The sequence below is a fragment of the Lycorma delicatula genome, chromosome 11, assembly GCF_047948215.1.
Source record: "Lycorma delicatula isolate Av1 chromosome 11, ASM4794821v1, whole genome shotgun sequence".
NCBI classification, from domain to species: Eukaryota; Metazoa; Arthropoda; class Insecta; order Hemiptera; family Fulgoridae; genus Lycorma; species Lycorma delicatula.
In genome coordinates, this window is record NC_134465.1 from 49,857,696 (window position 1) to 49,873,458 (window position 15,763).

The following is a 15,763-nucleotide window of genomic DNA, read 5'->3' on the forward strand; positions in this document are numbered from 1 at the left end:
TCAGACACAATATATTTTTTGTAATAATCAAGGATGTATCACATTATATAGCCCAATTAAAGTAATACAATAACCATCTGCAATTAGTATGAATACCTGAAACACTACAATAATTCAAATACTTGAATGTAAACGCATGGCCAAAAAACCTTAAAACATAAGATAACATTTTCATTAGCCCCTAGGTTAAACTTGTAGCGCAATGCCGCATAACAAATACAATCCACAAGGATGTAGTGCACTGTTAGTTGGCAGTCGCATTGAGCACAAAGGGGTTCATTCGTTTACATCAGCAGATATCCATGAGCGAGCCTAGTGTGCCCTATTCATAAACAGCAGATAGTAACCTCCTCTTGACAGTTATTTCTACACAAAGAGCTCCATGGTAATAGTGTTCTTAACTGGGTGAAGTTTACTGTTCTAAGTTTATTGTTATTGTAAGTGAATGGGTAGCATCCCATTCACTTTGCCACTCATCATGAACTACCCTCTACAGGAAACAGACAACATCCATTAGAAGCAATGGAATTGGTAAAGTAGACTGAAAACAAGCCTCTTTTGCTGCACTATGTGCATGCTCATTGCCTGAAATTTCTACATGTCTGGGGATCCAGCAGAAGCTCACTGTTATATGTCTAGTCATTTGTGAAATAGCACTCTGAATCTCACAAACAACAGGGTGTCTGGAGTATACATCACTAATCACCTGTAATGCACTCATGGAATCCAAGGAAACATGTACATGTCGAAATGTTAGGCTAATTATACTTAAGGCCTTATTAATAGCAAAAAGCTCCATAACAAAAATACTGGTGATGCTGTGGAGGCCAAACATGTATGTTCTGATGCCTACCTCAAAAGCCCAAAAGAATTAATGTTTTTAGAGCTATCCATATAAACTGTAACATCAGGATTCACGTTATTTACAATATTATAAAATTTGTTTCACAAAAATTTGTATTCTCTTTATTACGCTGACAAAGATCAAAACAGTAATTAACGAGAGAAGGCCACCAAGGAGGTAACATGAAGCAACAGTAAGGACTAGAGGTAATTGAATATTTAGAGCTGAGAAAAAATGCTGAGATCTGCTGCCTAATGGAGCAATAATAGTTACTGGCTGTTCCTGGTATAGATTAACAAGTTGGTTGGAGAATACCTACCACATCAAAGGTTTTGCTTCAATCCAAGTCAAATAGGAGCACATAATTACTTTCATCTAATCCAAAGAGATGGCTCACCACTGGCCACCAACAGACTACCACGGGGCTTGAGTGAAAAGCGCCCACGACAAGGCAAATGAATGAATGATGGACTGCATCAAGCATCTTTAGAGTGGTGCCCCGTGCTTGACAAATAAATTACATGATAGCTTATTTTTATTTTATTATTTTAAAGTATTTTGTTTTGGTACAACTGATAATACTTTTGTACACCTTGAGTATGGGAAAGCTAATAAAAAATAAAAGCACACAAAAATAAAATTAATTTCTCATACAATCATAATCTGAACAGTGTTTTAAGCATAAAAATGAATTTAATCTTATAAATATATTTTTTTACCAACTAGGAAGTCGTACATTATTTAAACTAGTAAATCAAGAAATACTAGCACTTGTCAATAATCTTGGAAAAAACTCAGTAATTTTTGTTAACAGATTCAATATAATATATTTTCAGATATTAACAGATCCACATGGTAACAGTTATATCAAAGTAGCAGTCAGCCCATTTTTTTTTTCATTCATAATTTACTTGCTGATAGTGTCAAGATTGTTGAGTTTCAGCATTCGCATCACTTCTTTAATATATTAATACACAATGTAAAATCAATGTTATTAAAACACTACACCATTTTTCTGATATAAAATTTTCAAAAACTTTTTTTGTCATTAGTGATTTGAACTTGTTTGATGTTATTCTCTATTACTTTCTGTTTTGAGTTAATCTTTTAACCTCAACGTAACTATTACATTCCACTTGCTTGGTTAATCGATTTAAAATTTTTTATCTTTTTGTCATCTCTCCACAGTTACTATCAAACAACTTACTCTTTCAAACTTTTTGCCAAGATTTCTCTCTTTGTCTACTTATCTTCTGTTTTATATTTTATCAACCCAATTAATTTTCAAAATCCTCTTTTAACATAAGAATTCAAAGTATGCTATTCTTTTCTTTCTGCTTTTACTACTGTCCTCATTGGCCTGTCGTATGAAGACTCTGTCCTTCTTTCAATGCATCTTGCATCAGTTTATCTTTCCTTATTTTCTTCAACTCTTTATTGTTAGTCCTCGATTCTTGCAGAGGTTGTATATGTTGTTTTTCTTTACTTTCATTCCAGTTTTCCTTTCAATTTCATTACCATTTTGTTCTATCATACACATTCACATGCCTTCCCCAGATATATGAAGGTGGATATGTCCTTAGGCCACCTTCTAAGAGTAACCTAATGGACTCCCTTATCTATTTAAATGGTTTAAGGAAGATGATAAAATATCTTCGGTACTTACGTATTAACGCCACCGCAGCAACAGCTTTATTTAAAAACAAAATAGTCAATTGGATTTCAGTGGAAAATGAACAGTCTCTTTATTAATTTTAATAAATGGTTATTTATATTTATTTATTTTATTTTATAAATATAATTTAACCAAACTTAACCTATGCTCGCTTCGCTCTCTAACCTTAGTGACTAATTAACATCGTAATTTTTTGAGTATTTATTTAATAAATTCAGTAATTATTGCAATTATTTATTATTTAAATATTAATCAAAACACTCCTGTTAATTAGTCAAGGTTAGCGAGCGAAGCGAGCGTAGGTTAAGTTTGGTTAAATTATATTTATATAATAAATAAATATAAATAACCATTTATTAAAATTAATAAAGAGACTGTTTTGAACCTATATTAATTAAACTCTATATTGGCCCATTTTCCACCGAAATCCGATTGACTACTTTGTTTTTAAATAAAGCTGTAACTGCTTAGCATTAATACGTAAGTACCATATCTTCTATTACAAAAATAATTATTTATATTAGAAAAGAATAATAAGTGAATAAAATTTATAAATTTTGTTTTTATTTGTAACATTGTATTTTGTATTTCATTTATCATAAATATGTAAATGAATGAAAAATATTTTTAAAAAATCCCAAACTTAATTGTGGACAGCCCTAATTAATGAAAAAAGAAACTACATGCAAACAAAACTGTAAAAATAATTAATTATCAACACGTGTATCCTCATGAGTAAAGTTACCAACATTTAATTTAGCTCTGTAGGTTTGCAACTTATACATTAGTGTTCTAATTACTCTTTATTACATTTTCTAATTACTGTCTCATGTGGGATTTCTTTATATTGTTACAACTAGTAAAAATTACTTCTCAAAACAAGAGAGGAATAAACAAAACTTACCGCTTGGATCAACAACTTCTTTAAAATTCTGGCCTGATTCAAAATTAGATAAAGGTGTACTACATGCTGTTGAAAAAGGCATTACCTTAACTCCTCTATATACCAAGCCTTTATTCCAAAGTTCAGAAAAAACCCACCAAATACTTTCCATATACCATGGATATAATGTTTTATAATCATTCTCAAAATCTAAAAACAAAAAAATTAATCAGAATAATTATTTTTAAAAAATAAACTAATTTAATGTAAAGTACGTTGAAATTTTATAGAAGAACAAAATGTCGCATAAAACAGTAGGTAGAAGTAATTTCATTCTCAACAATACTAAAATTCCAAAACTTGTTGATCACACCTACTCATTTTCTGTCAGTTGCCATTGTTACGGCGTCAAGAACACCTGCAAACATCAATGCACATAATACATGCAGTGATTAAATTTTTCAGCAGAAAAAATGAATAAAAAATTTTGTGCATCGGAAAATAGTAAAGCTAATATAATATTGGAGATGAACTTTGCAGCAGCCAACCAGTTTCTGAGACAAATGAGAAGTACCAAAAAGAGGTGGATAAATTGATTCAATTGCATGATGACTCAACAATGTATCACCACTCAGACAGGCAAATCAAAAGAATAAACATTACAAAGTATTGAATAACTGGGTAAATGTAAAATCTGTTTGCAGTGGGTGCCATGCAAACTCATAGAAAAGAACAAACAATGAGAGGAACATTGTGAACCCCTTCTGAGATGTTATCATGATAAGGGAGATGACAAGGCTTCCTTTTCAATATTGTGACGGGAGATGAAACTTGAGTGCATCATTATGATCAGAACAAAAACAGCATAACATGAAATCAGGACTACAGTTCACAATAATGAAAAAAATCTGTAAAAAAATTCTCTAACAGTGTTCTGGGATTCCAAACACATGTACGTGAATGATTTAACAGAAGCCGGATCGACTGTACATCTGTGAGTTTCTCAGACTTCACTGATGGGAGTTGATAATTTTATAATAATGCTCAGTCACACACAAGGTGTGTCACCACAAAGACTTTTGTGAAGTTGAAATTTGAACCTATTTCACACCCTCTACAGTTACCAGTTTTGGTCCCCTGCAATTTTCACTTGTTTTAGTAATTAAGGAGGATGTTAAGGATACTCATTTCACCACAAGCGATAAACTGAAAAAGCAGTAAGGTTGTGGATTAAAGAAAGAACAACAGAATTCCTAATTAACAGAATGAATAAAGTGATTAATCGTTCGGAGAAATGTGTAGCTGTAAATTGTGACTTAGAAAAGTAGATTAAGTTTTTATAAAATGTACTTCTATTGTATTTATTTATTTATTTATTTTTATCTGCAAGTTATGAGCGACTGTGCATTACATTTCAGCCATTCCTTGAATAACTAAGAACTGCATGCATATCTTTAAATTTAAATCTTTTAACAACCCAATGAAAATATTTAAAGAGCTTACATACAGACGTTGCCTTAAAGTTTTAACAAACGACCAGTAGATGACGGTATTGAGATGTGACACTACGGATGTAACATTTGACTTATTTTATTGTTACAACAGTGGCATCTCAGAAATCGGCCGATTAATTTGTTTTTCAATCAGTGTTAAAAAAAAAAAAATTTGTGAAAAAATGGAAATCTCACATGTAGGTTTTCATTGGATGATTTTTTACAATTATAGTATGGGCCTAACAAGCAAGAACAAAGCCTCAAATCATTTCATTCAACTTTCGGTAATAAATCACCATCAGAAAAGACTTTACAGTCAGTCTGCAGAATTTAGTCATGGTTGTGCTTCTATCGGCGATGAATTTCATGAAAGTCAACCAAAATCAGTTGTTCCAAAAAATATCAATGCAGGGCACAACATGATTGAGCACGATCAGCACAACTTACCTTGCGATAGAAGCATCCTTAGGCATATCGAAGATTACAGAACATAAATATTTAGCTGTGAAAAAGATCTGTTGTCAATGGATTCTACATAATTTGACCAAAGCTCAAAAACAGCTTATGTCAATCAGTGTAAGAAAACATTAAAAAAAATTTGACTGAAGAAATTCAAAATTCGTATACAACATAATAACAGGAGATAAAACGGATATATTTGTACAAGCTGAAAACTAAGCAACAATCAACTGTTTGAATGTTCCAAGATGAAGTGAATCCAACAAAAGTCGTTAGTTTGTAAAGCACTTACAAGAAAATGATTGCTTGTTTGTTCAGTTTTACTGAACATGTAGCAACCATTACTTTAGAGGGTCAAAGAAAAGTTAATGCTGAATAATGGTGTACAACAATTTGTTAAAACAACAATGAAACCAGAAAAAAACAACCAAAAATGTACTATCATTCTTCATGACAATGCTAGCTCTTGCACAGCATATCAAATAACTATTTATTTGATGGAGAAAAACAATGAATTAATGTACGATTGCCTGCATTCACCTGATTTATCGCCTAACTTCTTTTTGCTCCATAAAGTAAAAAAAAAATGCGCGGACAACGATTTTCATCACCTCAAGTAGCTAATGAATCCTTCCAAAACAGTGTTTTTGAGGTACCAACTTCAGAGTGGAAAAAAATGTTTCGAGAATTGGTTCCAACGCATGCAAAAGTGTATAAATCTTAAAGGCAAATATTTTGAGAAACAATAAAACGATTTGTATCATAAGACTTTTTTCTTTGATTTTTTTTGTTAAAACTTAAAAGGCGACGGCAGACCTAATATATTAAGAAAAATAAGCACTAAAAAAATTTTAGCATACCTATCCAACGTCCAATACGTCCAACAATAGTTTCCCACTCGGTAGCATATCTCATAACAATTTTCCTACATTCGTTATTGTAAGAAGCAATACCCATTTTTGCAACATCATCTGGACCTTTAATTCCCAATGTTTTATCGATTTCAAATTCCTGTTAATTAAAACAATATTTATGTAATACAAGAATTATAAAAAAAAACTATTCTGATTAAACAGTGATGATTAACAACTATGACTAGAAGAATATTATATAAGCATATTTACAAGTAACAACTTCAGCACCACATGTGAAGAAGTTTATGTGCATCAGGATATTTAAAATGTTTAAGAATATATTGTGAAGTATACAGTATTACTTGACTTTAAGTATAAGAAACTTGAAAACAGCTGGTATTCATTTTCAGATGTGTACATTTTACAATGAAAATGCTGCGAGTGATTTGAATTTTAGTTTATGCAAATTACAAATACTCTAAAACAGTGATTCCCAAACTGTGCACTGTGGCGCCCTGAAAAGCTGCAGCCTCTTCACAGGGGCACAACAAAATATTTAAAAAGCTTCATAATTAATTAAACCAAGACATTTATAGTTATTAATTTATGTTAATAAAGTAAAAAAATAATGAAGATATAGTTTTATTTATTTTTATCTCACACTTACGAGTAGTCATACTTTTCCTTAGGGTAGGGCGCCATGACTCGGATAAGTTTGGAAACCACTGCTCTAAAAGGTTGATGAACTGATCTTAAAAAGATGATTAGCATTAATTTTTCTATACATCGTCAATTTTTTTAGATGGAAAAAATTTGGATAAGAATGTTTTCATTTACAACGAAGTAAAAGAAAGATTTGGCTGCTTATATAAATTAATTATTTTTAATGGACATCAGTAAAATTTCTGGCATTATACTGGTGACATATCGGGTTCACTAAAATAGGACAATGGAAAAGTGGCGTAACTAATGCTAAATACTTTATTTTTAATGCCTTTATTCTTGAAATCAGATAAAATGAAACACAGCTTCACACTTTATAAATATGAAAAATAGAAGCCAGAAACAGTCACATTTTCAAAAGACAGTTCCATGGTTATTATCAAACATTGATGGGAGGACGCAGGGACTACCTTATCAGATTTCTTTGAGTTTTTAAGTCACAGTTTTTCATGTTAAAATTTATTTCATAGTACTTTAATAATTATCTTTATTGAACCTAACAATTTGAAAGGTCTTAAGACTACCAAATTGATATTGATTTAATTCTGAGCTGGCAAAAATACTACCAGGTTTTCTCACTCTCTCGGCCAATAATACATGAGAACTGCATAGAGTAAAGAGATGCCAAGAAATAAACAGCACTAAGAGCAGATATGTTCATCAAGAAAAAATATTTCTTTCATTTAAAAACCCAGATTTGTTTGTGGCAGAAATTCAATGACAGTAAAAAACTTCTTTGATGAACTTGCAATGAATACAATAGTTCTGCAGTAAATATCATGAAAAAAGAGAAGGCACTAAATTATTAACAGGCTCTCTTATACTCCCCGATTCAGTCGGATAGGGGTTGCTGGAAGATCTCTTTTTCTGTATTGGACGTGAATATGCCACAACCATTTGTCTAGCGAGTCTACTGAAGTGGCATCAAATATAGAGTAAGTCAATCTCCAAATACTGCTAAATTTTAGAACACTTCTAAAATCTAAAATCTCAGAATTTAGAACACTTCTACATCAGCGGTTTGTCTTTTAATCAATGTAGACAATAATATGTTATGAATAATAGAAATTCATACCTTAATAGCTGGGAATAATAGCCATGTTTGTTCTGATATTCAGTTCTAACAAAACTGAACAGAATAAGTTAGACCTCAGAGAAATATGTAACAAACCTAATGAATACTATTTTTTCCCTGCCCACTTGAGTAGTACATAAACAGCATATGATCACTTCCTATTAAAACAAAAAGAAACTGGCAAATTCATCAAGGACTTCATAAAGAAAAAAATGGTATGTTAACTTACAGATGAAGTTAATAAAATGAAAGTTGTTCCCTTCTTAATTTTTACAGTTAAAACATAAACTTACCAGTAACAGACATTGCATCAACTTACAACAGGTAATCCATGACAATCCCATCCAAATCTTCTTTCAACATGAAAACCATTTTGATGGGCATATCTTGTAACAACATCTTTAATTGCACCAGCTAAAATGTGACCATAATGAGGAAGACCGGTTGCAAATGGGGGACCATCATAGAACGAGTATCTGAAACAAAATGTAACAATTTTATTAAAGAACTGTATAAGAAATAATAATCTTATTATTAGTTGTAATGAGATTATTATTATTTTAGAGCATCTATAAGTTCGTCTTATTTTTACGAGTATGCTGCAGTTAAAACATTAAAGATGCTTTTAAATGTCAAAAAAAACTCCCATTATTTAGTTTGTCATTTACTTTCACCCAAACAACATTTATAAATCACATTACAAATATTACTAAATGTTAAGTAAAAACCTCTTTTACTGAGTGTGTCAATTAGTTACAACGCCACCAAAATTTATTTGTTAAAATATAAATGATGTTTCTACATAATAAAAAAAACCTTTTATTTAATGTGTTAATTAGTCTCAAAACCACCACAATTTATTTCTAAAAAAAATACATAGACTTTTAAATGTTAAGTACAAACTCTCTTTATTTGGTGTGCTAATTAATCTCACCACCACCACCACCATTTCTTAAACCATTACAGATGTTTCTAAATATAAAGTAAAAACACCTTTTGTTTAGTGTATTAATAGGTCCCACCACAAAAAAAAAAAATTTATTTGTAAAAAAAAATAAATATAATTTACATTTTAAATAAAAATTCTATTTAGTGTGTAAATTAGACTCACCACCAACAACATTTATTTGTGACATTAATGATGCTTCTAAATGTTAACTAAAAACCCCTGTTATTTATTGAGTTAATTAGTCCCACCATCAACATATATTTGTAAAAAAACTAAATATATTGTTAAATATTTAGTAAAATCTCTATTTAGTGTGATAATTCATCTCACCACCACCAACAATTATTTGTTAATACCTAACTGATGTTTCTAAATGTTAAGTAAATACCGCTATTATTTCGTGTGTTAATTACACCCACCACAAACATTGATTTTTTAAAAAGGAAATATATTATTAAATATTAAGTAAAAACACTATGTAGTATGTTAACTACTCCGACAACCAACATTTATCTCTAAAACTACTAAATATGTTTCTAAATGTTACGTAAAAAACTCCATGTATATAGTGTGTTAATTAGTGTCATGACCACCAACATTTATTTGTTAAACATTACAGGTGTTTCTAAATGTTAAATAAAAACCTCATTTATTTAGTGTGTAAATTAATCTCAACATCACCACCATTTACTTGTTAAAATACTACTGATGTTTCTAAATATTAAGTAAAAACCCTTTTCATTTAGTGTGTTAATGGGCCCCACCAATCATTTATCTGTAAAAAAAGAAATATGATTTTAAATGTTAAGTAAAAACGCTATTTAGTGTTTAAAATAGTCTCATCACCACCAATATTTATTAGTTAAAATATTAATGATGTTTCTAAATGTTAACGAAAAAATCCTTATATTTAGTATGTTAATTAGTATCACCACCACAAACATTTATTTGTAGAATATTAATGATGTTTCTAAATGTTAATTAGTTCCACCACCAACATTTATTGGTAAAAAACTAAATATATTATTAAATATCAAGTAAAAACTCTAAATAATGTGTTAATTAGTAACACCACCACCAACATTTATTTGGTTAAACATTAAAGATGTTAATAAATGTTCAATAAAAACCTGTTTTATTTGGTGTATTAATTGGTCCCACCACCAACAACAGTTACTTGTTAATATATAAATGACGTTTCTAAATGTGAAGTAAAACAGCGTTTTATTTTGGGTGTTAATTAGTCCCACTACCAACAATTATTTGTTAAATCATTAAATATGTTTTTAAATGTTAAGTAAAAACCCTTAATATTTGGTGCGTTAATTAATCCCAACACCAACACCACTCATTTGTTAAAACCAAAAATGATGATTCTAAATGTTAATTAAAAACCTTTTTTATTTACTGTGTTAATTAGTCTCACAACAAACAACATTTATTTATAAAAAAAAAATAAGTATAGGTTTATATGTTACGTAAAAACGCCCTTTATTTTGTGTGTAGTAAATTAGTCTCACCACCACAAACATTTATTTGTTAAAACATTAATGATGTTTCTGAATGGTAAATAAAAATACCTTTTATTTAGTATATTAATCAGTCCAACCACCGACATTTATTTGTAAAAAAACTAATTTATATTATTAAATATTACGTAAAAACTTTATGTAGTGTGTTAGTTAGTCTTACCACCATAAGCATTTATTTGTTAAAACATTACAGTGGATCTAAATGTTAAGTAAAAACACCTTTTATTTAGTGTGTTAATTAGTCCCACCATCAACATATATTTGTAAAAAAACTAAATATATTGTTAAATATTTAGTAAAATCTCTATTTAGTGTGATAATTCATCTCACCACCACCAACAATTATTTGTTAAAATCTAACTGATGTTTCTAAATGTTAAGTAAATACCGCTATTATTTCGTGTGTTAATTACTCCCACCACCAACATTGATTTTTAAAAAAGGAAATATATTATTAAATATTAAGTAAAAACACTATGTAGTATGTTAACTACTCCGACAACCAACATTAATCTCTAAAACTACTAAATATGTTTCTAAATGTTACGTAAAAAACTCCATGTATATGGTGTGTTAATTAGTGTCATGACCACCAACATTTATTTGTTAAACATTACAGGTGTTTCTAAATGTTAAATAAAAACCTCATTTATTTAGTGTGTAAATTAATCTCAACATCACCACCATTTACTTGTTAAAATACTACTCATGTTTCTAAATATTAAGTAAAAACCCTTTTCATTTAGTGTGTTAATTGGGCCCCACCAAACATTTATCTGTAAAAAAAGAAATATGATTTTAACTGTTAAGTAAAAACTCTATTTAGTGTTTAAAATAGTCTCATCACCACCAACATTTATTAGTTAAAATATTAATGATGTTTCTAAATGTTAATTAGTTCCACCACGAACATTTATTAGCAAAAAGCTAAATATATTATTAAATATCAAGTAAAAACTCTAAATAATGTGTTAATTAGTAACACCACCACCAAAATTTACTTGGTTAAACATTAAAGATGTTAATAAATGTTCAATAAAAACCTGTTTTATTTGGTGTATTAATTAGTCCCACCACCAACAACAGTTACTTGTTAATATATAAATGACGTTTCTAAATGTAAAGTAAAACAGCGTTTTATTTTGGGTGTTAATTAGTCCCACTACCAACAATTATTTGTTAAATCATTAAATATGTTTTTAAATGTTAAGTAAAAACCCGTAATATTTGGTGCGTTAATTAGTCCCAACACCAACACCACTCATTTGTTAAAACCAAAAATGATGATTCTAAATGTTAATTAAAAACCTTTTTTATTTACTGTGTTAATTAGTAAATAAAAAAGTAGTAGTAATTTAGTATATTAATTAGTCCCACCACCGACATTTATTTGTAAAAAAACTAATTATATTATTAAATATTACGTAAAAAACTTTATGTAGTGTGTTAGTTAGTCTTACCACCATAAGCATTTATTTGTTAATACATTACAGTGGATCTAAATGTTAAGTAAAAACCCCTTTTATTTAGTGTGTTAATTAGTCCCACCATCAACATATATTTGTAAAAAAACTAAATATATTGTTAAATATTTAGTAAAATCTCTATTTAGTGTGATAATTCATCTCACCACCACCAACAATTATTTGTTAAAACCTAAGCGATGTTTCTAAATGTTAAGTAAATACCGCTATTATTTCGTGTGTTAATTACTCCCACCACCAACATTGATTTTTAAAAAAGGAAATATATTATTAAATATTAAGTAAAAACACTATGTAGTATGTTAACTACTCCGACAACCAACGTTTATCTCTAAAACTACTAAATATGTTTCTAAATGTTACGTAAAAACTCCATGTATATAGTGTGTTAATTAGTGTCATGACCACCAACATTTATTTGTTAAACATTACAGGTGTTTCTAAATGTTAAATAAAAACCTCATTTATTTAGTGTGTAAATTAATCTCAACATCGCCACCATTTACTTGTTAAAATACTACTGATGTTTCTAAATATTAAGTAAAAACCCTTTTCATTTAGTGTGTTATTTGGGCCCCACCAAACATTTATCTGTAAAAAAAGAAATATGATTTTAACTGTTAAGTAAAAACTCTATTTAGTGTTTAAAATAGTCTTACCACCACCAATATTTATTAGTTAAAATATAAATGATGTTTCTAAATGTTAACGAAAAAATCCTTTTATTTAGTATGTTAATTAATATCACCACCACAAACATTTATTTGTAAAATATTAATAATGTTTCTAAATGTTAATTAGTCCCACCACCGACATTTATTTGTAAAAAAACTAATTATATTATTAAATATCAAGTAAAAACTCTAAATAATGTGTTAATTAGTAACACCACCACCAACATTTATTTGGTTAAACATTAAAGATGTTAATAAAAGTTCAATAAAAACCTGTTTTATTTGGTGTATTAATTGGTCCCACCACCAACAACAGTTACTTGTTAATATATAAATGACGTTTCTAAACGTGAAGTAAAACAGCGTTTTATTTTGGGTGTTAATTAGTCCCACTACCAACAATTATTTGTTAAATCATTAAATATGTTTTTAAATGTTAAGTAAAAACCCGTAATATTTGGTGCGTTAATTAGTCCCAACACCAACACCACTCATTTGTTAAAACCAAAAATGATGATTCTAAATGTTAATTAAAAACCTTTTTTAATTACTGTGTTAATTAGTCTCACAACAAACAACATTTATTTATAAAAAAAAAATAAGTATAAGTTTATATGTTACGTAAAAACGCCCTTTATTTTGTGTGTAGTAAATTTGTCTCACCACCACAAACATTTATTTGTTAAAACATTAATGGTGCTTCTGAATGGTAAATAAAAATACCTTTTATTTAGTATATTAATTAGTCCCACCACCGACATTTATTTGTAAAAAAACTAATTATATTATTAAATATTACGTAAAAACGTTATGTAGTGTGTTAGTTAGTCTTACCACCATAAGCATTTATTTGTTAAAACATTACAGTGGATCTAAATGTTAAGTAAAAACCCCTTTTATTTAGTGTGTTAATTAGTCCCACCATCAACATATATTTGTAAAAAAACTAAATATATTGTTAAATATTTAGTAAAATCTCTATTTAGTGTGATAATTCATCTCACCACCACCAACAATTATTTGTTAAAACCTAAGCGATGTTTCTAAATGTTAAGTAAATACCGCTATTATTTCGTGTGTTAATTACTCCCACCACCAACATTGATTTTTAAAAAAGGAAATACATTATTAAATATTAAGTAAAAACACTATGTAGTATGTTAACTACTCCGACAACCAACATTTATCTCTAAAACTACTAAATATGTTTCTAAATGTTACGTAAAAACTCCATGTATATAGTGTGTTAATTAGTGTCATGACCACCAACATTTATTTGTTAAACATTACAGGTGTTTCTAAATGTTAAATAAAAACCTCATTTATTTAGTGTGTAAATTAATCTCAACATCACCACCATTTACTTGTTAAAATACTACTCATGTTTCTAAATATTAAGTAAAAACCCTTTTCATTTAGTGTGTTAATTGGGCCCCACCAAACATTTATCTGTAAAAAAAGAAATATGATTTTAAATGTTAAGTAAAAACGCTATTTAGTGTTTAAAATAGACTCGTCACCACCAATATATTATTTTTATTAATCTTAAAACAATTTGTTTATAATGTAAACAATTATACACGGTTCACATACTTTAAGGATTAACTGTCATACATATTGCATCATTCAAAATTGTTACAAGTCACGTCAGAAAAATAAAAACCACGTGCCAAAATGTATTATCTTAATCGGAAATAGTCTTTTAATGAAATCACGAACAAAAACCCTAAAGATCTTAAAATACATAATTAATATTTTCCATAATTAAATGGAGCGTTATGTAAAAAAAAAGATACATAGACATGAGTATACGATTTAGATTGGCCTACCTCGGTTTTCCTTTGGATTGTTTTAAACATTCTTTGAATACATTATTATCTTTCCAAAGTTTTAAAATTTTTTCCTCTTCTTTAGGAAAATCAATAGTTTCTGGAACAGGCTGAACCATTTTGTTGTAACAGTTTAAAATCTAAACAACTGATGCATAACTAAACCCTCATCACAGTTCGCACCGGGTAAAAGCGAAGAAGACAGACAGGTGTAAAGCTGATAAATAACCTACAATCAGCTGTAAATTTACGTTTACATTTTAAGCTATAGATAGCGCTGTAGTCGGTATAAAATATTCAAATTTTTTACAATTAATTGTAATTAAGTAACTCAATAATAACTATATATTTTGACATTAAATGGTTTCCTAACTAGTATCCAGATATTTATTTATTTTTCCCATGGATCTTTGATAAAATTAAACAAAATACGAAGTTCAAAGATTTTGCAGTCACTGACAATCAGCGCTTAAAATAACAAAAAAATTTAATTTTAAAGGCTTTCCGAACCAGATTTAACCATAACCATGATTTTAATTTAAGTCAAATATTTATGCTGCGCTTAGGTAGCTTTCAGTGACTAACACTGTTGATTTACACATTCTTACCGAAAGCGGTTTATTCGAATCGGGAAATCACGAAATTAGGACATACTCAAAAAACATTTACAATTTAGTAAATATACACATTACGAATACATTATTATCAACACATATTACGTATCTTTCAAATCTGTTAATACCAAATCATTTTTTTTTTATCTTGGATCGCTATCGTTTATTAAATGTGAGCATTATAGAAGAAGACAACTCAACATAATATGGTGTGCTGCCTTTTTTATAAATTAATTTAGAACTCACAGTAAAGCAATCATTAATGAGTACTCTGTGATTGCAAATTTTCCCAATTAACAGAATAATTATATTTAATGTGCGGGAGACCTTTAAAATAGTATTTTTAATGCCTTCTCATGTACTTGAACCAAACGTGGCTGTAATACCAATTTAGATTTCAGTCATACATTGGTGTTTTCATTTCACTTCCTTTTATTTTAATAATGTAATTATTATTTCATGTGGCTACTCAATTCAAACACTGAGTTGGTTTATATGTAGTATGGGTTCTATTTAATGCAGAGAGATATAAAATATTAATAATTATCTATATAGAATTTCTTGCTTTGTGCAATAAATCAAACTGAAAAGCACAATTTTGGTATTCATAACGTCGGTTATTAAACAAACAAAAAATATTATAGAACGGCTTCTAAGTTAGCTACAGTACACAGT

At 28.9% G+C, this 15,763-nt stretch overlaps 1 protein-coding gene across 1 annotated transcript in view; it reads right to left on the reverse strand.

Annotated features, from left to right (window-relative positions):
• Positions 1-14,687, reverse strand: part of IleRS (Isoleucyl-tRNA synthetase) — a 55,131-nt gene extending 40,444 nt beyond the window's left edge. Inside the window, exons 1-4 of the mRNA XM_075379106.1 lie at positions 14,475-14,687; positions 8,326-8,482; positions 6,215-6,365; positions 3,424-3,612 (exon numbers count right to left, since the gene is read on the reverse strand). Of these exons, the coding sequence (XP_075235221.1) occupies positions 3,424-3,612; positions 6,215-6,365; positions 8,326-8,482; positions 14,475-14,593 (616 nt within the window). The 5' untranslated portion in view covers positions 14,594-14,687. The remainder of the gene's footprint in view (positions 1-3,423; positions 3,613-6,214; positions 6,366-8,325; positions 8,483-14,474) is intronic.
• Between the last annotated feature and the right edge of the window lie 1,076 nt (positions 14,688-15,763).